This window comes from Electrona antarctica (assembly GCF_951216825.1).
Source record: "Electrona antarctica genome assembly, chromosome: 15".
Classification (NCBI taxonomy): domain Eukaryota; kingdom Metazoa; phylum Chordata; class Actinopteri; order Myctophiformes; family Myctophidae; genus Electrona; species Electrona antarctica.
Genome location: NC_136796.1, coordinates 7,769,743 through 7,793,359, shown reverse-complemented (window position 1 = coordinate 7,793,359; position 23,617 = coordinate 7,769,743). Strand labels below are relative to the sequence as shown.

The 23,617-nt window shown below is 42.4% G+C and overlaps 1 protein-coding gene across 1 annotated transcript; it reads right to left on the bottom strand.

Moving 5' to 3' along the window:
- Positions 1 to 2,754: 2,754 nt before the first annotated feature.
- Positions 2,755 to 22,951, bottom strand: LOC306938486 (uncharacterized protein). Its single transcript, XM_079522700.1, has 15 exons — positions 22,503 to 22,951; positions 19,904 to 19,975; positions 19,699 to 19,731; positions 18,410 to 18,481; positions 18,162 to 18,186; positions 15,346 to 15,492; positions 13,743 to 14,511; positions 13,128 to 13,215; positions 12,900 to 12,989; positions 10,253 to 10,351; positions 9,247 to 9,715; positions 9,062 to 9,130; positions 8,569 to 8,763; positions 4,703 to 4,759; positions 2,755 to 4,538 (listed from the first exon to the last, which is right to left on the bottom strand). Exons 1-15 carry the CDS (start codon positions 22,578 to 22,580, stop codon positions 2,911 to 2,913), a joined length of 3,891 nt encoding a protein of 1,296 aa, XP_079378826.1. The 5' UTR covers positions 22,581 to 22,951; the 3' UTR covers positions 2,755 to 2,910.
- Between the last annotated feature and the right edge of the window lie 666 nt (positions 22,952 to 23,617).

Sequence of the window (23,617 nt, the reverse complement as noted above, 5' to 3'; positions counted from 1 at the left end):
CGGCTATATTTTCAATAGATTTTTATACATCTTGAAATGGGACATTCTGCATAATGAGAACTTTTACTTTTGTAGCCTACTTCAAGTACATTTTCATGCCAATACTTTTGTACTTTTACTCAAGTAAAATTTGAATTCCGGACTTTTACTTAAGTAAAACGTGTGAGTACTTCTTCCACCACTGGTGACAAATATTGTCAATATATATATATATATATATATATATATAATCGCATGGATGCACTTGGGATGCACCTCAGTTATGTATCCATACCCCTCACTCAGGCGACCCAGCCTTGGTCTTTCCCATTAGGGAAAGACCAAGGCCACACAATCCGTTGGAACTACTCCAGAACTACTCCAGAACTACTCTGGGAGGTAAGCTTCTGGTGCATGGAAGGACTAGGCTCTGTGGGTTGACTCCTGTCCGGGCAACCCCTACGTCTCACCAGGCCCAGGACCTGTGCGTTGCACCAGAGTCCCAGCACCAGATACTTCATTCAGGAGTGGTGGAATCCTAAGCCGCAATGGTTCAGCAGACTCCACCTGAGCAGCAAGGTGGTGCTGCAGGCTCCACTTGCGGCTTGAGTGGCCTGAAAGGCCTCACCAAGGGTTTTTGGGCTTCCTCCTAACGGAGGACACAGGCTGGGGCGCTAACCCATACTGCTCGCCCGGGTGCCGTCTACATTCCGGCTGTCACCTGTATAACTCCGGTTCAACTCCGGTTTGTGTAAAGAATATCAGATTACATCTAGGTTGTCACAATAATTACATAATCGTCAAATCATAATTATTTGAGATAATCGCAACAAATTTGTCATAATTGTCATAATCGTGTCAATGTTGAAACATGTTCATACATAAAAAAAGCAGAAATAGCAGATCTACAAGCTTACAACGTGTCACTTTGTGACGCATTGTAAGCTTGTAGATCAGCTATTTTTAAAGTATAACCTTTATAAAAATGTCTTGGTATAGGCCTATTTCAGTTATTTTTCATATCTGCCCTGTGTATTTTTTTATTACGAAGCCTAAAAGCCAAATAGAAATGTATAATTTCTATTCATGATATTCACAATTATTTGTGTAACAATTATTAATCATCAACATGAATGTGTAATCGTGATAGGACTAACTACATCAACCATACAGTTGCTTTGGAGCATATCAATGTTTCAAGGGCGCATGTTTTTGATTGATTGAATAGTTTATTAAACAGAAATGTATAAACAGCAACAGAGTACAGTTAAACACTCAGTCCAAAATGGATAGCACCATGGTCATCACCACGCCTGCACACAGGCAGTGCGCCAGTGCGCATGCGTTGTCAAAATTCATTCTGTGCTGTCAATCAAGCGCCGGGAAGTGCTTCTGCGTACCAACAGCTGGGGCCGCCCAGAATGATTAAATTCTGTGGCTAGAGCATTTCCCACCAACTGCCACTCAAAGTGCTACTGGCCAATCACAGCACGTCTTGCACAAGCGCACTGGCCATTGTGGCCAATCACAGCGCGTCCTTACTCAAACGAGGGAGGATTCCATTTAAATGCTGCTCGCTGCTGGGAGGAGGGCGGTTGACAGGAGGATAGGAGTTTACTACTGAGAAAACCTGACACAAATGGTTCGGCTTCTCCGTTTCAAATGTGGAGCTAACTAGTCCCCGGTGTAAATGTTGTAAAAGGGCATGCTTTGGATGCTTTGCACTCTTCCCATTCGCTGCTGTGCTTGTGTTTGTTTTCTGGGTGCTGGAGCAGGTTGCTCGTGTGTGATGTCGTCTCTCATAGCCTAGGCACCGGCCACCGACTTTTTACGGGTACAGGTTTTAGTTCCGACATAGTGGAGTGGGAAGAGTGCAAAGCATTGCGGACTGGCACTGCTGCTGCACAACATGAAGCTTATCAACTCCGTGTCCCGAGTCCAGACAGTGTACACTGTTTATTTTGCCCCGAGGAGCAATGTGTGTCTGACTGTACGTCGCCTCTGCTAAAAACAAAAGGGAAGCCTGACATGACGTGTCACATGTTAAAAAATAGCTGATCTGCAAGCTCACAACGCGTCGCCTCCGCAACACGTTGTGAGCTAGTAGATCGGCTATTTAAATAAAAAATAAAAAAAGTATCTAAATATTGCTTTGATGCTCATATTATCCTTAGGAAGTATTAAGTTGTTTTTTATTAGAATATGCATTCCATAGGGCTGGACCATACATGGACCTAGCTGCAATTTGCAACTCTAGATTTTTTTAATAATGGGATGAATCTAGAGTTACAATACCCTCCATTGACTCCCCACTCATCCAATAAATATCATTTTTCTATAAGTTATTCATGCACTCCTCTTTTATTCATCCGGCGAGACAGGTCGCTGCATTTTGGGACCACCAAGTAACTTCTCCAGGTGCTCCTCTGAGTACTAGACCAAAAAAGTTGTGTGCAGCCCTGGTCATCACAATAACCATAATAGGACGCTGGGAAAATAGGAATGGCCCCTTAACACTGCCAACATTTCTCTAGAACCGTCTGCAGTGCATTGTTACTAATCTTTCAAGACCCACAGAATATTTTGTTCTAGAACTATGTAAACACCATATATCTCAACAGAAAGAAGAGTCTCTTACTTTCAATAAGAGGGTTTGCCATGTTCCATTCTTTAGTTATTGGCAGTTGAATATAGCTTTGTTTTAACCAAAAACACCTGGGTACAGAAAGCAAGTGTAAAATCCTTTTTTGTGAAGGAGACTCTCAAACAAAACAGAGATTTGACCCTTTTATTTTTGGCTTCAGTGACACACCAGACCGTAGTGGTTTTCAAACAAATGACAAAAATAACAACAACACTGAGACAGTGCTTTTGAACAGACATTTATATCGATGTCATGTACAGACTTAGCTCAGTTCACAAGACATCATTTTAGTCAGCATCAGCATAGTTTTTCTTTGAGTGGTACAGTGTGAAACAGTGCCCCTTGTGTAAGGGGACCTCACAGCTTTTACAGTAGTACCTCGTCTCTCTCCGCAGCGACTTCTTGTTGCAAACCCTGCATCGCTTACATGGATGCAACTTTTTGGGGGACGGCGGGATCTTAACAAGTTCATGGGCTGCCATGTTGGCATTCAGCCTGTTCTCAGGGTCTTTGTGTGGTGCCCTAGGATTGTGATTGTAATCAGGTAGAGGCGCATCGTCCTCAAACTCAGCATAAGTCTTGCTGGTCCATGACTTTATGACACTTAGCAAGAATGTGAGTTGACATTTACAGTCGCCCTGTGGGTTTTTAAATTTGTAAAGGATAAAAGCATTGTACAAACTGATCTGAAACATGTAGGATACAAATTTCTTTGTCCACTTCTGTGTCTTCCTGACAAACGGGTAGTACACAAGGTTTTGGTCCATTCTATCAACTCCATTCATTGAGTAATTGTATTCTATAATGCAAACAGGCTTCGGTTTTGGCACTCTAGCCCTTAGGGCTTTCTGCCATACCAGAACATCTTCCATCTCATGCGGGTGGAATGTTGAAACCATGTTCACTACGATTTTGTCCCGCCATGCCAAGGCCATCACATTGTCATTGTGACGCATGATTATTTCCCCCATTTTCAGGTTAGAATCTGAAGCCTTTGAAATGGCTGGTGGTGCGCCTCGATTCTTTCTTAGTGTACCACAGACATGGGTTTTCAGATCAAGTAGTGTTGTACACAGTCCTACAGAATTGTAAAAGTTATCCATGAACAATCTATAGCCACAACCTACTAGGCGATCAAGAAGGAAGACGACTGTGTCAGCTATGGGAGCACCTTCTCCACAGTAGGGCTTCATGTTGAAACAATACCCTGACTCAGAATCACACAGGATGTAGGATTTTATGCCATATCTGATAGGTTTTTGGGGATTGTACACTCTGAAGCTAAGGCGCCCACGCCACAGAAGTGAACCTTCATCAATGCAAATGTTTGTTTTTGGCTGAAACATTTCACGGAATTTGCAGAGTAAGTAATCTAAGACTGGGCGGACCTTGTACAGCCTGTCAGTACCAGGGTCTAATGTGCTATCACTGTACTGCATAAATCTCCATATAATTTGAAACCTGTTGCGAGGCATGACCTTGCTAAAGTAGGGGGTCGCTAGTGCTTCATCTGTAGACCAGTACATTTCTAGCGTAGGCTTACGAATGATACCAGTGAGAAAAAATATCCCTAGGAAGCATTTTAGTTCTGTAACTGTGAGAGGTTTCCATTGAAGAACTCTAGAATATGGCAGACTATTACCACCGAGGTTCTCAATGAACCTTGCTGCAAAGTTGTTAGACTGATCAACAATATGCTGGAGCAGCTCATCAGTCAGGAATAGCTCAAGAAAGTCCACTGGTTGGTCTGAATCAAGTTCAGCAGCACCACTCATAAGTCCAGGCTCTGCAGTGAAAGGAATGTCCTTTGGCTGCCAGTTGGTTTCAGACCACTCAGGTTCTGCAGTTGGAAGACGTTCACAGGGCTCGCCACCACACCCATGCTCTGCAGCTGTGCTTTGTTGCTGTGTTGGATCTTTAAATTATAGAAATACATAATTACCATAAACATTTATTTATTTTATTTTATTCGTGTGGGTTTTTAGCTTAATACAAATGTATTTGTCCACTTGTTTGACAAATGGGTAGTTTTGCTCCAATTTATCAACTCCATTCATTGCCTTATTGTTTTGTTCTTACCTCTTATGTCAACAGATGGCCTCGTTGGCAGTGGCTCCTCCAACTCTTCGTCTGTGTCTGGAATCACAGTAAAACGATAGTTGTTTGGTAAATATGACTAGAATTTTGCGGGCCTTTGGCCCACTCATCCTAGCGCCACGCGTCGCAAATGGGAAGAAGGCAATAGCGGAAGGGCGATACTCCCCTAGCGGGAATAATACTGTACTGGATTCCACTGTACTGGACTGTACTCCGCTGTGATGTACTGTACTGTACTGTACTGTACTCCACTGTACTGTACTGTACTCCACTGTACTGGATGTCGTAAATGTGGCAACCTAGCGGGAATAGTATACTGTACTCCTCTGTACCGTACTGTACTGTAGTCCTCTGCACTGTCCTGTCCTGGACTGTACTCCGCTGTACTGTACTGTACTGTACTGTGCTGTGCTGTACTGTACTGTACTCGGCTGTACTGTACTGTACTGTACTGTACTGTACTCCACTGTACTGGATGTCGTAAATGTGGCAACCTAGCGGGAATAGTATACTGTACTCCTCTGTACCGTACTGTACTGTAGTCCTCTGCACTGTCCTGTCCTGGACTGTACTCCGCTGTACTGTACTGTACTGTACTGTGCTGTACTGTACTCGGCTGTACTGTACTGTACTGTACTGTACTGTACTGTACTCCACTGTACTGTACTCCACTGTACTGTACTCCACTGCGCTGGATGTCCTAAATGTGGCAACCTAGCGGGAATAGTATACTGTCCTCCTCTGTACCGTACTGTACTGTAGTCCTCTGCACTGTCCTGTCCTGTCCTGTACTGTACTGTACTGGACTGCACTCCACTATACTATACTGTACTGTACTGTACTGTACTGTACTGTACTGTACTGTACTGTACTGTACTGTACTGTATTCCATTGTACTGTACTGGGCTGTACTTCACTGTACTTCACTGTACTCCACTGTACTGTACTCCACTGTACTGTATTCCACTGTACTGTACTGTACTGGGCTGTACTGTACTGTACTGTACTGCACTGTACTGCACTGTACTCAACTGTACTGTATTCCACTGTACTGTACTGGGCTGTACTTCACTGTACTTCACTGTACTTCACTGTACTCCACTGTACTGTACTCCACTGTACTGTATTCCACTGTACTGTACTGTACTGTACTGTACTGTACTGTACTGTACTGCACTGGATGTCATAAATGTGGCAACCTAGCGGGAATAGTATACTGTACTCCTCTGTACCGTACTGTACTGTAGTCCTCTGCACTGTCCTGTCCTGTCCTGGACTGTACTCCGCTGTACTGTACTGTACTGTGCTCTACTGTATTCCACTGTACTGTACTGTACTGTACTGTACTGTACTGTACTGTACTGTACTGTGCTGTGCTGTACTGTACTCGGCTGTACTGTACTGTACTGTACTGGATTCCACTGTACTGTACTGTACTCCACTGTACCGTACTGTACTGTACTGGACTGTACTCCGCTGTACTGTACTGTACTCGGCTGTACTGTACTGTACTGTACTGTACTGTACTGTACTGTACTGTACTGTACTGTACTGTACTGTACTGTACTGTACTGTACTCCTCTGTTCTGCTCTCTTCTCTTCAGTACTGTACTGTACTGTACCGTACTGTATGGTTCGGTACCATAACGTACCGTACCGTGTACTGTACTGTACTGTACTGTACTGGATTCCACTGTACTGTACTCCACTGTACTGTACTGTACTCCACTGTACTGTACTGTACTCCACTGCGCTGGATGTCCTAAATGTGGCAACCTAGCGGGAATAGTATACTGTCCTCCTCTGTACCGTACTGTACTGTAGTCCTCTGCACTGTCCTGTCCTGTCCTGTACTGTACTGGACTGCACTCCACTATACTATACTGTACTTCACTGTACTGTACTGTACTGTACTGTACTCAACTGTACTGTATTCCATTGTACTGTACTGGGCTGTACTTCACTGTACTTCACTGTACTCCACTGTACTGTACTCCACTGTACTGTATTCCACTGTACTGTACTGTACTGGGCTGTACTCCGCTGTACTGTACTGTACTGTACTGTACTGTACTGTACTGTACTGTACTGTACTGTACTGTACTGTACTGTACTGTACTGTACTGTACTGTACTGTACTGCACTGTACTGCACTGTACTCAACTGTACTGTATTCCACTGTACTGTACTGGGCTGTACTTCACTGTACTTCACTGTACTTCACTGTACTCCACTGTACTGTACTCCACTGTACTGTATTCCACTGTACTGTACTGTACTGTACTGTACTGTACTGTACTGTACTGTACTGTACTGCACTGGATGTCATAAATGTGGCAACCTAGCGGGAATAGTATACTGTACTCCTCTGTACCGTACTGTACTGTAGTCCTCTGCACTGTCCTGTCCTGTCCTGTCCTGGACTGTACTCCGCTGTACTGTACTGTACTGTACTGTGCTCTACTGTACTGTACTGTACTGTACTGTACTGTACTGGGCTGTACTGTACTGTACTGTACTGGATTCCACTGTACTGTACTGTACTCCACTGTACCGTACTGTACTGTAGTCCTCTGCACTGTCCTGTCCTGTCCTGTCCTGTCCTGTACTGTACTGTACTGTACTCCGCTGTACTGTGCTGTACTGTGCTGTGCTCCACTGTACTGGACTGTACTGTACTCCGCTGTACTGTACTGTACTCCACTGTACCATACTGTATTCCACTGTACTGTATTCCACTGTACTGTACTGGGCTGTACTCCGCTGTACTGTACTGTACTGTACTGTACTGTACTGTACTGTACTGTACTGTACTGTACTGTACTGTACTCCACTGTGCTGTGCTGTGCTCCACTGTACTGTACTGTACTGTACTGGACTGTACTCCGCTGTACTGTACTGTACTCGGCTGTACTGTACTGTACTGTACTGTACTGTACTGTACTCTTCTCCTCTGTTCTGCTCTCTTCTCTTCAGTACTGTACTGTACTGTACCGTACTGTATGGTTCGGTACCATAACGTACCGTACTGGACCGTACTGTATCATACTGAACTGTGCTGTGCCTTACCATACTGTACTGTAGCATACTGTGCTGTACCGTGCTGCGGTGCCCTGTGTAAGTGTGCGCACGTGCGTGTGTGTATGTGTGTGTGTGTGCAGTGAAAAGGGGAGGTGCCGGGGAATGAGAAAGTTGTGATGTAATTTGCATCACAGCGAAATGTTGTGCAATAACAGTGTGTGTGACAAGAGTAATATTTGTACAGTAAATATGACAGTTGCGTGGATGCAATGTAGTGCAGCTGGATTCTGGGAGCGTGCAGATTTTTTTTTGCATGGAGAGATGTGTGTTAACAGTGTGGTTTGGTAGGAGAAGGAGCACGGATAAACGGCCATGTGCTTGTGTACCCCCTAGAAGGATGTACACAAAATCAAATCAATTTACAATTTAGACATTTAGCAGAAGCTTTTATCCAGTGTGACTTACAATAAGCACACATGTAATACATCAAATGCAGAGATACATAGTTACATAGTTACCATGGTCTACTGTCATAGTGAATACATAGACGACATCATCATCAAATACATCACATGCATAGATACAGTATAAATACATTAATTTAATTTCATCTCAAATACGATAAAAGTCTTCTCACCGGGTGTATGTGTTTGGTCCAACGTACTCACAGTCCTACCCAAAACCCAACCCTAAATCTAACCTCACAGGAAGCCACAGATTAGTTTTAACTGTCCACGGGTTACTTGCAACCGGCCACACATGTTGGGAGCGAACTAATGCCTGTCGGACTGTTAGTATGTCTAACAAACATATGCACCCCTACTCACCACTGGCATCTCCTTGGAATATAGAAGGACCTCCTTTGTCATTTTGGGATCTCTCATAGAAGAAAGGTTGGGTCATTGGGCTTGACTCCCTCATCGGCCGCCATTCTTCATCCGTCTCCACGTCTGTGTCCCCGTCCGTGTCCACGTCCGTCTCGGAGGCATTTGAATTATCTGAAGTGTAACGGCTTTCCACGGCTTGACGATATGAAACGAGTGTGAAACAAGCACTGATTCAAATATCATAATTCATAACCTTTTGCATAGTTGTATATTTTGCAGTAATAAAGCGTGGTTGTCACAAAATCCCATGGCACACCGCTTGGGAAGCACTGGTCTAGATCTAGAATAATACATACTTGCATCTGGTGTCATATTAAATACATAGACTACATCATCATCATCATCAAATGCATCACACGCATAGATACAGTATAAAGACATTCATCTCATTTCATCTCAAATACAATAAAAATGCATGTCTTCTACTACTTACTTTTATTTTGGGAACTGCTCGGTGGCCGTGGCCCCCTAAATGGTTTCCAATCTTCATCCGAGTCCGGGTCTGTGTCGGAGTGTAACTACATCATCATCATCATCAATTACATCACATATAGATACAGTATAAATGCATTCATTTAATCTCAAATACGATAAAAATGTACGTCTTCTGCTACTTACTATCTAGGAATGCAGTACTTCTGCTCGCTGGCCTTGGCCCCCTCATCGGTTTCCAATCTTCATCCGAGTCCGGGTCTGTGTCGGAGTGTAATCTGAAGGCATCTGATGCGTAACTGCTTTCAGCGGCTAGACGACGTGAAATGTGAGACTCACTACGCACATTTGAGATAGTGAATGCGCAACGTTGAGGTTGGCCCGAAGGAGGGCGGTGCCCGTGGCTTCTATCATCCTGCAACTGCCCTCGCTCGTCACTGTCTCGCTGCTGTCTGCGAGCTTCCTGCGGTTCCCCATGTTGGTTGTCAACATGCCTGTCTTGCGGTTCTTCTTTGAATTCATGCTGGCCTGGTACAGGTGTCCGTTGGCCTTGAGGACCTTCTGAGACGTTTCTGTCATGCTGGCCTGGTTGACGTTGGTCGTGGCTCATACGGTGGTAATCAGCCGACATGCCTGCTGGGCCTGGGCTTTTTAGCTACGAGAATGGAGGACGATACATGATTATTAATTTAATCTCCCCCATCGTTTAAACCCTTAAAACCGGGAAAGCATCTGTGTCATTTTATATTGACCATTGAAAAGAAGCAGCTACCGGTATACAAGCTCATCATAGCACATCACTTTGTGCAACGCTATGAGCTTATGGATCTGCCTTTTTTATCTTGAAAATGTGTGTAAATCTTTTATATATATTTTTCTTTTAAAGCAAACAAAATTTAACTCAAATCTATACTTCCACCTTCCGGGGGTCACTGAAACAAAATATGGGGGTCGGCGGCCAAATACAAATTTTGGGGGTCCTTGATACGAAAAGGTTTGAGAACCATTGATTTATACTATAAATCAATCTATAAATTTTATAGCAACAGAAGTTTTACATACAACCTGTTAGGATTTAGAAGGCATATGTAGAATTGGTCTCAGGTCTTAATAGGTTATGGAAATACACATACATTAACACATTGTCCACTCTAGCAAGATATTGGCATGCTCTGTGCATGGTGAAACATACCTTCTCCAATCTTCTATTCTCTCGGAATGCTTCAAGAAGGTTTAAAAGTGTGTGCTTCAGGAAGTCAGCCTCCTCCACGTCCTTAACCTCAATGGTTTTCTACAAACAAAAAAAGTGAAAAGATTATAGTGGAATCACTTCCAAGTTGGAATTCCATTTCTTTTTTTTAATGCAGGGACTATAACAACAATACAAGTATAACATGGTATAGCTGGGGAGGAACTCGTAAAAAATCACACAAGTTTTAGATTTTTGGTATGGCGTTAGTGACTCGACAGAGTGCAGTTCTAGTTGTCAATGCGTTTACTAAACAAACTTTGAACTAAAGACAAACATTAAACCTGTGTATAGGAGGGGCTAGCGCCCCTCAGAAATACATCGCATGGATGCACCTGGGACGTATCCTCAGTGATGTATCCCAAAGTCACCGGGGTTTCGGGTCTTCCAACATCATACCCCTCAATCAGGTGAACCAGCCGGGGTGATCAAGTCCCGACTTATGTCCCAGTAGCTACCCTCGATCAGTCCCATTAGGGAAAAACCAGGGCCACACAATCCCTTCCTCCGGAACTACTCTGCCGGGACTGGGTATGCAGGAGGATCGCATCAATCTGGCGCGTGGAAGGACTAGGCTCTGTGGGTTGACTCCTGCTCTCACCAGGTCCAGCACCTGTGCGTTGCACCAGACTCCCAGCACCAGGCACTTCATTCAGGAGTGGTGGATTCTCGCAATGGTTCTGCAGGCTCCACCTGGCCCATGGTGGTGCCGCAGGCTCCGCTTGCAGCTTTAATGGCCCTCCTAAAGGCCTCACCGTGGGTTTATTGGGCTTCTTCCGCACAGAAGATACAGGCTGGGGCGCCAACCCATACAGCTCCCGGGTGCCGTCTACATTCCGGCTGCCACCCGTCTCTCCGGTGGTCACCAGACTATTCCTGGTTGTCACCTAGTCTAGTCCTATGAGTCACTATAAATAGAATAACTAAAACAAAAATACATCGTATGGATGCACCTGGGACATCCTCAGTGATGTATCCCAAGGTCATCGCATATAGAGAAAGAAAGAGAGTTTTACTGCATATTAGGTTACAATATTTTATATTAAAATTAAATACATTCCACATTTGATAGGTTCGAATGAGTCAAACCCATGTGTTGTTTTAAAACCACACACTCAGATCAGCCAATGTAGATCAGCCAACGCAGGGAAGCTGGAAGTGCATTCACTAAAAACGCTGGGACAACGCTCTACACTTCCCAAAGACTTCTCCCTTCTGGCTCCAACTACAGAACTGCAGACTCCCTCCCAATCTTTCCGGCCGTAGTCTGAAAACCCACCTCTTCAGACCCTGCCCTAGCCTCGAGGCTATGCAGTTTACACTTACAGTAAGCGAGAACAAAACATGGTAATACATCAAATACATAAAAATAGTCATCATGAATCATACGGAAGCTAAGAACCGTGGAATATCCATATAATGAAACTATGCATAAATCCTACCTAAATGACATAAGTAGAGCCTTTGCATGCGCCTGTAAGGTCGGGAGCGTTGTCCCGGTGTTTTTAGTGAATGTACTTCAAGCTTCCCTGCGCTGGCTGATCTGAGTGTGCGGGAGGGTTTGAAGACCAAGCAAGCTGCGGCATTCTGGATCAATTGGAGAGACTTAAGTGCGCATGCCGGTAGGCCAGTAAGGAGAGAGTTACAATAGTAAAGTTTTGATGGCTGGATAAAGAGCTGGGCTGACTATGCAAAGGTATGCAAATGCTCAACTTATGTAATTTAGATTCAGCATTTTTGTAGACATAGCCCTCTATAGTCAGTATAGTGTATACGCATAGTTTCATTATATGGATATTATATATAGTCAGGTTCTTAGCTTACGTATGATTCTATTTTTATGTATTTGATGTAGTGATGCACCGAATATTCGGCCGCAGAAAATATTCGGCAGAAAATGGCTAAAAATGCATTTTCGGCCTATTCGGTTTCAGCCCAAATAGGCAGAAAATATATCACCGAATAGTGTATGCAATTAATGCATTCAAAAGAGCTGAATAAATGTTTTATGGACCCATAATAGTGATTATTATTTAAGTTAAGTTTTGCCATAACCATTTATTTTGCCATAAATCAGGTAGCTTTAAGGTACGGCCATGACAGCAACGGTAGGAAAAAAAGATATTCGGTATTCGGCCAACTGTTTTCGGTATTCGGTTTCGGCCAAGAATTCTTCTTTCGGTGCATCCCTATGTATTATCATGTTTTGTTCTTGCTTACTGTAAATCGCTAAAATGCCTATAATGTAAATTGTGAATTGTAATTGAATGTTCAACGTCATTTTTGGCCAATTCTTGCAGCACTAAATGTGGTATAAATAAACTGAATGCTTCCGGTCAGTAAGTAAACGCCACAATTTGGCTTCACCAGCCAACACATGTCTCAGCTTGAGTCATGTCCTATTACAGCGGTACCTACTACCTAACTATAGCCTTTGTATTGAATGTATTCCAATTGATTTTCCATCTAAAGAAATATTGAATATATAAAGTAGACTATTAACATGAGTCAAGAATGTTGCTTGAATTGAATAGTTGTAAAATACACACATTGTTTTATGCATTTTGCACTGACTGATTCAGGAGCTTACCATTACATCATAGACATTGCCAGACTCTGGAGTTTTCTCTGAGAAAGAGCCAGGTTTCTCTCTTGGGTAATTTTCAGTGTTGTACTGGCCCTAAAAAAAGAACAGGATATCATTACAGTGATATGCCACATCAATTAAGTCATAATTCCTCAACTGAAAGCAGCGTTTTACGATAGACTTGTCACTACCTGCAAGTCCGCCCCTCATGGCTCAGCAAGGCTTACTTACCTGTTCTATGAATCTCTGAGGTACACGGATTTGTGTAGTTTGCCGTAGATTCATCCCTTGATCTGGAGATGTGTATTCACCCAATAGCCTTTAAGAAGGAATAAAAATAAAAAATAAACAGTTGACTAATAACAAACAAACAGGGTCTGAAGATGATGTGCTTCATAAAACTATATCGCCTCTGTCGGATGGGAACTGTTACTTTTCAGGATTCAAATTCAACAACAGGAAAAGAAGCAGATCTACAAACTCAAAGCGATACGCTCCGTGCCACATTTCAAGCTTGAAGATGTGCTACCTTTGATGATTTTGTGTGACACTGTAGTTAGTGTAGTTACTATGATCAAAGGAGGGCATTCATTTATGAATAAACAGTTAAAATATGGAGACTGAGGTTTCTTCCCAACCTCGACGATATAAACATTTTCCTGTGCAAAATAGAAGTCAGCCCGACAGCAGAGAAGACCCTGCTGTCTGTTGTCTCTATCATCATACATCATCTCATTCTGGCAAATCACAATTTGCGTCCTCACTTTTGTCTTCAATGTTTGTGTTTACACTCAAAGCTGGGCATAGGAGGGGCTAAAAAAAACAACCAAGTGAAAAAAGACTTACTCTGCATACACGTTGGCTCTCTCTCTCTCCTCTTCACTGTCATGTGAAAAGCGGGCCTTCTTCCTTCTTTTCCCTCCCTTCCTCTGATCCCCTGACGGCCATTGCAGACGGCGCCTGAACGGCTCTGGGTCTGAGGGTGCCGACGTTGCTCCGTCACCTTCGGGAACTCTGCTGGGCTTAGGAGCACGTGGCTCATCTTGCCATTGTCTTACTTCCGCAAGCCCTATTTCGGCAAGCCTCAGCCTCTTGGCATCTCGACCAAGAGGCAAGATGCTCATACTCTGCAACCCAAGATTCCCTGGAACCCTTCCATGAGAATTATCTATGGAGGTCCTGCCTTGAACACCTCCACCTGGCGTGGCTAGTCCAGAACCTTCTGGCTGGTAAGCTCGACTGTGAGGGTCATCTTCTGCATGTGTTGACCCATGAGGGTTGTGTGCTGGATAGGCCCTTTTACGAGACCCCACAGCTTCAGCAGAAGGACCGCGGCCACGCTGGGCTTCCATGAACTCCCCTTCTGCTGAGGGCTTCCTGTGAAGAGGAGCCTCCTTGTGGCATGTTGCATCAGCCGACATGTAATTCCCAATGTCAACTGTCATGATGTCATTGGTACGATAGGGCGGCATGTCTGGACCGTCTAGAGGACGCCCAGAGGGGCGGGAGTTCTCCCCTGGACAATCTGTATTTAATTCTTGTGACTGGGATGACACGCCGGAATCCTGAGATGACACACCACTAGAAGAATCCTGAGATGGCACAACAGTAGAAGCTAGAAGAAAAAAAAGTTTTAGTTACACATTATTTACCACAAACTGCCACATAATTTTCATTTAATAATGAGGTGTTTTTCTTTTAGCAACAAATTCTACAAATGATTTAATAAACAGTACTGCCAGATAACTGGATCTTACATGCAAGAGAATTGGCTCTTTGTGTGTTATGATCTGTAAACGGCCATGGCCCATTCTTAAATGGAAACGTTTCCGTTTTTTGTATCAGTTCTCAAACTACTATCTAAACAGCATTTGTCCCCACACGTCTCAAGATTTGCCATTGACAATGAAAGGGGAATTCAGGTCAAATGTCCGCTAAATCTTGTCCCCACACATCTCAATAATTGCCATTGACAATGAACAGAGAAATTACGTCAAAATTCTGCTAAATATGACGTAAATTGCATCAAAACATTAAACGCCATTGACATTGAAGTGAAAACGAGCAAATCGGCAAACGAAACACATGTTGGTGGGAGTGCATGGCCAATAAGGGACCACCTTATGTACCTTATGTAGCAATGTCAAATGTCCGCTAACATAAATTGATGTTCGATGACAAGAGCGCCCCTCATTTCACACAGTTCTGATTTATTTTTTGCCAACTGACTGAATATGACACTGCACAGCCCAACCATGAGGCAATTACATACAGGCATTCTGAAGCCCGCTACTCCAACGCATTACCATTCCGACTCACCGCATCACTAACCCTGTCCCTAAGCCTAACCGAACGCGGAAGCTACATAGTCGGAATGGCGGTGCGTCGGAATGGCACTCTGTCCCCCCTCCATGGGGGGATCCAGCGTCCCCAGTAAAAACCCACACACCCAAGTCAAAGTCGTGGAAGTGCTGGGGTACTCGTCTCTGTCTCTTCATCCGTCCTGATGGAGAAATGGTTCTGGCTGGTTTTCCAGAACTCATCTTCAGTCCTATGAAGTCCTGCAGGCTGGACTTCATAGACCAGTCTGGAGTCCCTGGAATGAAGGAACAGAATGAGGACGTTGAAGTTTACAACGCGTCACTGACGTGTTGTAAGCTTGTAGATCAGCTATTTACTTTTTTTAAGTATAAAATAGTATAAAAACGGTGCTCCTGGATCAATCAGGATAAGACATCAATTGAAAAAAGACGGAGATCCGGGCACTCAAAATATTTAAAAGAGGACATGTTTCGACCTATACCGGTCTTCATCAGGGCTAACAAAACACCAGGTGGGACCAGTCCGGCAATTAACCACTTTGAAACAAATCACGTGGTACAACTCTTAATACACAAGAACAATCAAACAATCATCAAATAGAAAAAAGGAACATGTGTGTGAGAGGACCCATCATGGCAAACACACTTAAAGCTATAAATACATTGGATACACCATAAAAGCAAGGTATGAATGCAATGTAAGAATCGACCATATATAATACATGGACAGGACAAAAGTAATAGTAAAGGCAGATAAAAAGTCTAGGAGTAAACTATAAAAAATACAGGAAGTCTATGTCCTCATTCAGGCCAGGCGGGGTAACAGCATCTAAAGTGTGAATCCAGAATGTTTCCCTCTGGTTCAGTCTCTTGATGCGATCACCCCCCCTAGTGAGAGGTTTGATATATTCAATACCTATGATTCTCAACAGAGTGTCATTGTTATCATGACACTGACTAAAGTGTCTGGCTATATAGAATAATTAGCATTATTAATTCGAATGGCATATCTATGCTCAACCAGGCGATCTCTTAGACATCAGGGCAAGGACATGTGAGACGATAAACCACATGTGTGGTAGGCCTACTACAGTTAATAAAATCGTTGATTTTGTATGTTTTCTACGTTTTGAGGTATGTAAAAGTTTTGGCCTGAAGGACATTAGAGCAATGTGGACAATTCATACATTTATAAGAACCTAAATACAATGACACTCTGTTGAGAATCATAGGTATTGAATATATCAAACCTCTCACTAGGGAGTGAGAGGTTTGATACTCTTTGTTCACCACCAAGTGGTGAACAAACTGTGTGTTATGCTGTTGCACAGACTCGCACGCACGCACGCACGCACGCACGCACGCACACACACACACACACACACACACACACACACACACACACACACACACACACACACACACACACACACACACACACACACACACACACACACACACACACACACACACACACACACACACACACACACACACACACACACACACACACACACACAAAGGCCAGGGATGAGGGCTTCTACAGTACGTACAGCACCACTCACTTCAGACGGGGCTGATTTTTATAGTTTACTCTAGGCTTTTTATCTGCCTTTACTATTAGGCTACTATTGCCTTTGTCCTCTATTCATGAGTCATATGGTCGATTCTTACATTGCATTCATACTTTTATGGTGTATTATAGCTGTAGGTGTGGTTGCCATATGATGGGTCCTCTCACACACACGTGTTCCTTTTTTCAATTTGATGATTGTTTGATTGTTCTTGTGTAATAACCGTGTATTAAAGGGATAGTTCAGATTTTTTGAACTTAAGTTGTATGAAATACTTGCCATTAATATAGTGGTTGCAACTGTATTAATTGATTGCCCGAGTCCTGTGGTGGGAGTTCTGCTCTGGTTTTGGTGAAATATCAAGTAGTTCCGGTCATTTTGTGGGGGGCACTGGGGGCCACGCAGTAAAAGTAAATTAATCCACAAAACTAACATAATTTGTATTGTTGACCTATTTCTAAAATATTAGTGCAACTTCCGTTCTTTTTTTACCCCTCTATCACACAGAACTATGTTTTTTGTGTCCATATCACTACGCCCAAAAAATTGTTCCATGTGATAGAGGGGTCAAAGTTGAACGAAAGTCGTGCTAATATTTTAGAAATAGGTCAACAATACAAATTACGTTCGTTTTGTGGATTAATTTACTTTTACTGCGTGGCCCCAGTGCCCCCCACAAAATGACCGGAACTACTTAATATTGACCAAAACCAGAGCAGAACTCCCACCATGGGACTCGGGCAATCAATTAATACAGTTGCAACCACTATATTAATGGCAAGTATTTCATACAACTTAAGTTCAAAAAATCTGAACTATCCCTTTAAGAGTTGTACCACGTTATTTGTTTCAAAGTGGTTAATTGCCGGACTAGTCCCACCTGGGTCCAGCCCTATATAAAGAGTTTGTTGTTTGTTGTTTTGTTGTCCTCTTTTAAATATTTTGAGTGCTCGGATATCCGTCTTTTTTCAATTAAATGTGAGACTGCCCTAACGGGCTGGTGCAAACTTCTGGTGCTACTAAAAGTAGGAGATATTTCTTGTGGAAAGCAAATTGTTGAATTCTTCTTCTTGCTCCTCCTCATTGTATTGGTATTTTTATGGGTAAATTGTGCATTTTTTCAACACATTTCCTTTCCATAATGGTATAATTAACTGACCTTTCTAAATAACTGAATAGTAACTATATTATAATATATATTATATATATTATATTATAACTATATTTCCTTTTTTTGTGAGTGCTGAGGAAGCTACAACTGATGCACCCACTCTCTTTTTTAGAAATATTGAGATGACAATACAATAAAACAACAGAATTGTGTCAGGATGACCCAAACATGTTGTGTGTTAAGATAAAGAGCTTCTTACCTTGAGCAAAGAAATTATGCTTTGCCTGCCAGGAATAAAAGTAGAGCATGAAAGTCAAGTTAGTCGGCACTGAACAGCATTATTTGGTAAACTGTTCAAACTGGTCAAAATGGACACTTTCACCACTGCTACAAACAGAGACATGGTTATATCATGGGAACACACATTACAAGCACGCACGCACGTACATTTAAAATTGTTTAAATGTACACTACAAGCAAGCTGCACTCAATTCTTGAGCTCCGTACCTTATGTCGATCACGGCAAACGGGCAGGTGTATTTGGTACATTGAATAACCTTTTATTGGTTCATTGCAGACCTGAAGAGGGAAAAGATATACAGTATATATAAAGAAATGTATCAGCATTGGTTCTCCACTTGCTATGCATCCACGTATAGGCCATTTACATCTCCCAAAGTTCCGTACATGGTCTGTGTCAGTTCTCCACCAGTTATGGAACACCTATACAGCAATCTCATCTAATTCTACTTCATTAAATAATTTCAAACATAAGTTTAGGACCCACTTAATTGACCAGATCACTTAATTATATTTCTCTTACAAAATAATTCGGGGATGAGGGGGTATTTGGAAAACGTTCTACCTGCCTGGGCCAAAACGTTTCAGAGCCTTATTGTCTGACTGTATACCTTTCACTGTTTACATTTTGGACTAATAAAGTATTCAATCCACAAGCACTCTGGGGAGTTGTCATTGATTGATTGATTGATTGATTGTTTGTTTGATTGATCGATCAAGACATCCAAAGAGATATCCTCCTGAATATCTTTTTGGAACAATTCTAGTTCAGACAAAAGCGGTTCTGCACGTCAAGCTTTGGTTCGGCTTAGAACCAGGATGAAGACGATCATAAACAAACATTTGATGGGGAAAAAAAGTATTCTGGTTCTTATCTGGGAATGTCATTTAATTTCACCATTAGTTCTTCAAATGTCATACATCTTTATATATACAGGTCACGTTACATTATCATGGATTGCTAATTTGAAAGCTGCATTTGAGTAGTTTTGCATGTAGTTTGCTCACCACTAGGGTGGCCAGATGTCCCCCTTTGCATGGGATTTCCAAGACATTTCAGGCGTCCCACAAATTGAAACCATGTCCCACATTGTGACTGGCAGGCATCAGTGTTCAAATGCTCTAATAGTTAGTCCCCTAATAGTTGGCGTTCTGTTGTAAAGCTCTCTTATTGTCTCTTTTCCTGCAAGATGTGTTTTTAATGCTGTTAAAATAACATGAGAAATATCCCCTAGGGCCTAGGCTACAGTCCAAGTCACTCTATACAACCCATGACCAAAATTAGCATTTTAAAACAAATGTAAGACGCCAGAGGGGTTTAATAACAAAATGATAGGCAATATTAGACCTATGGTCGAATATGACATCAAGGCATTTAATAGCAACTTTAAATAGCAACTTAAGTAATAAATTGCTATCACGTCCCGTCCCACTTGTCCCACACAAGATACTTCTGTCCCTCAAATGAACAGTTTGGATCTGGTCACCCTACTCACCGCACATTCGATGAAATCGGTCAGTTGCTTTTTCTGCCAGGAATAAAAGCAGAGCATGAAAGTCAAGTTAGTCGGCACTGAACAGAGACAAGGTTATATGATGGGAACACACATTACAAGCACGCACGCACGCACGCACGCACGCACACAGTTTAAATGTACACTAGGCTACAAGCAAGCTGCACTCAATGCTTGAGCTCCTTACCTTGTGTCGAGCACGGCAAATGGCCAGGTGTATTTGGTACAATGAATAACCTCTTATGTGTTCACTGCAGACCTGAAGAGGGAAAAGGTATATATGAAATATATCAGCATTGGTTCTCTACTTGCTATGCATCCCACGTTGTGAGCTTGTAGATCTGCTATTTTCAAATAAATTATATAAGGTTCAAATGTTTCTGGAGAGTAAAACCCAGGACCCACTTTGAGAAACACTGCTATAATGTATTGTTCGTAGCCTATTACAACTATATGGCAAGAATAAACAATCCTTGAGAAAGTTATGAGATATTATACTTGACCTTATAATAAGTCATTGTAAAAAAGCTTCAATGGTGTTGTGATTATTGTTTAGTTCTTATAACTATAATTATACAGTGTTATAAGCAGATTATAATGCATTAAGTATAAAGCAGTGGTTCTCAACCAGTGGTCCGGGGACCACCAGTGGTCCTTGAGGGGGTTCCAGGTGGTCCCCAGCTAAATGATGGAAATAGTTGGTAACCAAATGGACCCTCACAAAATAATTCAGATTATTATTATTATTATTAATGCTGTATCCTTCCAATTATGTTTATCCAATTGAAAAGTGTGCGGTCAGGTTTTGCACATAAGCAATTTCAATAAAATGACTATTGTCATATGATTCATATTGTTAGTGGTTTCTGTTTATGACTATGAAATGGATTGATTGATTGATTGATTGATTGATTGATTGATTGGTCGATCGATCGACCAAGACATACCATGGGGTGGCATGATCAGGGGTAGAGTGGCCGGGCCCTTAAAATGCAATATCGGTATCGAATCAATATCAAAATAACAGTTTTAAAATCTGTTTTAGATATTTTATAATAATTAAAAATAAATCAAAAAGCCTGAAAAGCCTTTTGTGATGATTGCAGATTCTATCAGTGTTTTCTGGAGAAGCTTTCAAAAGACTCAACAAGTTGGAACATTTTTTAATAAAAATATTATACATTCAAGCTGTTTAGGTTGGGATATATACTACTATTCGCACTGTTGTGACGAAAAGAGAGTTGAGCCAGAAGGCAAAGCTCTCTGTCTACCGAGCAATCTTCGTTCCTACTCTCACCTATGGTCATGAAGTGTGGGTCATGACCGAAAGAATAAGGTCGCGAATACAAGCGGCCGAAATGAGTTTTCTTCGACGGGTGGCTGGCATCTCCCTTAGAGATAGGGTGAGAAGTTCAGTCACACGAGAGAGACTCGGAGTAGAACCGCTGCTCCTTCGCCTGGAAAGGAGTCATGAGGTGGTTCGGGCATCTGGTTAGGATGCCTCGCGGGCGCCTCCCTAGGGAGGTCCTCGACGCACGTCCCACTGGGAGGAGACCCCGGGGCAGACCAAGGCGCAGTTGGAGGAAATACATCGACTCACTGGCCTTGGAACGTCTCGGAATCCCCCAGGAGGAAGTCACTAATGTTGCTGTGGAGAGGGAAGTCTGGAGCACTCTGGTGGAGCTGTTGCCCCCGCGACCCGACTACGGATAAGCGGTTGAAGATGGATGGATGGATGGATATACTACTAGGCCAACATTTCAATAACGGTGCATCCCTATAGTTTTGGAATAAAGACACATTGTTGTTTTTCAAATTCAGTGTTTATAAGCCTTTTTCAGAATGGACAAGATTATTTATTTTTTTTAAATACAGAATGAGATCATATCAACATCGGTTTATATTGGTTATCAACTCAGCAACCATAACAGCAATTAATTATATCGGATATTGATATCGCCCACGCCTATGCTTGTTTGATTGATTGATTGAAGTATTTATTAATAGTTTGCAGAATTACAGTACATTTCACGTACAACTCAATACAAAAACTGTCAACTGTGAGTGGACGACACCATAAAGTATTACACTTGTTTACAAGAGGGTCCACCATTTTCAATTCATCATAACATTTAGAGACGTACAAATATACACTTCTATATAGCCAAAAACAGGAAATCATCATAGAGGAGAGGAGGTAAAAAGTGGGGAAAAATACACAGTGAGGGGGAAAAGGGGTGGGTGGGGGATTCAGAATTTACTGGGGCTGGGGCCAGTTTCGATTGTGGTCATTCATACTCAATTAATCGAATCATTATTGGCACACATATGCAGTACTATTGCTGCTTGCAATTTACAAAGCAGCAAAAACATCATATAAACAAACTGCTAGAAATCTAAAAGAATAACGTGCAGAATAGCCGTTCGGGGAGGGGGGGGGGGGGGGGGGGCAGGGCATCTCTTCTTTATCCAAAGAGATATCCTCCTGAATATCTTCCTTCAGACGATTCAATTGAGCCATCTACCCTTTTTTGGAACAATTCTAGTTCAGACAAAAGCGGTTCTGCACCTCAGCCTTTGGTTCGGCTTAGAACCAGGATGAAGATCGATCATAAACAAACATTTGAAGGGGGGAAAAGTATTCTGGTTCTGGGAATGTCATCATTTAATTTCACCATTAGTTCTTCAAATGTCATAGATCTTTATATATACAGGTCACGTCACGCTATATCATCATGGATTGTTATTTGAAAGCTGCATTTGCATGTAGGCTACAGTTTGCTCACCTCGCATTCGATGAAATCGACCATAATCGCGACTTGAAACGGTGTTGATGCCCGTGCTTCTTTTTCCAGAGCTTCCATTGTTGCTCGCCGTGTGTGTGTGCTTCACTGCTTACACCGAATAATAGCGTGCGTGTAGAATGATTGAATCGTACGACAAAAGTGACAATAATCAATGCAAAATGTATTGGTTCTTCTGTAGCGTTGTTAAAGGTGCATGATGCGAGCATGCATGCGGAGAAAATGGCGACGCCCCCCTTCCTTGGCTGTGTGGAGCTTGTTGTAGCCTACTACCTTTACATCTCCATCTCTACTATGGCTTGTTATTGTACGCGTATGATCAGTGGCTAGAAACCCCATTAAAACCCTATGTGCTGTTGCAGATTTGGTCCACGGCGTTATTAGTTCTCCTATGTTAGGCTACTTTCGAACCGTTGCCCGAGCCTCTGGTCTGTAGTAAAAATAAATAAAAAATACTTTCGCTACACACTTTTCAGTTGACTTCAACTTTCAAATATTTCCTCAGTGGGATTGGGCATTGGGAACACCATCGTGGGGCCCTACAGCCCAGGCCCCCACCTCGATCACGTCTAAAAAACACACTTGTTTTTGACCAGGCTGCAGAAAAGGATCATATTTCACCCGGAAGGAAAAAAAACGGAATGGAATGTGTCTATTGTTGACAAGATCTATAGTATTAGTGGTTAACATTTAACTTCGAAAGTCGATGACCTATGGCCATAGAAAAAACTCCAAAGAGACAAATACACAAGTTAGATCACCCTTAATTTTTCTATTATATATATATATATATATATATATATATATATATATATATATATATAATTTTTTTATAGCCCCTCCTATGTCCAGCTTTGAGTGTGTAAACACAAACAAAAGTGTGTAAACACACATTGAAGACAAAAGTGAGGATGCAAATTGTGATTGACCGGAATGAGATGATGTAGGGCCTATGTATTGTATGATGCATGCTGATAAAAAACGCATGCTGATACAAAAACTTAAGACCGGCTGCCACAAAACAGTCATATCAAGGGACCTCAAAACCTACTCTAGTGAGGTCTTTAACCAAGTATTGGAGAGTCTGGATTGGTCCG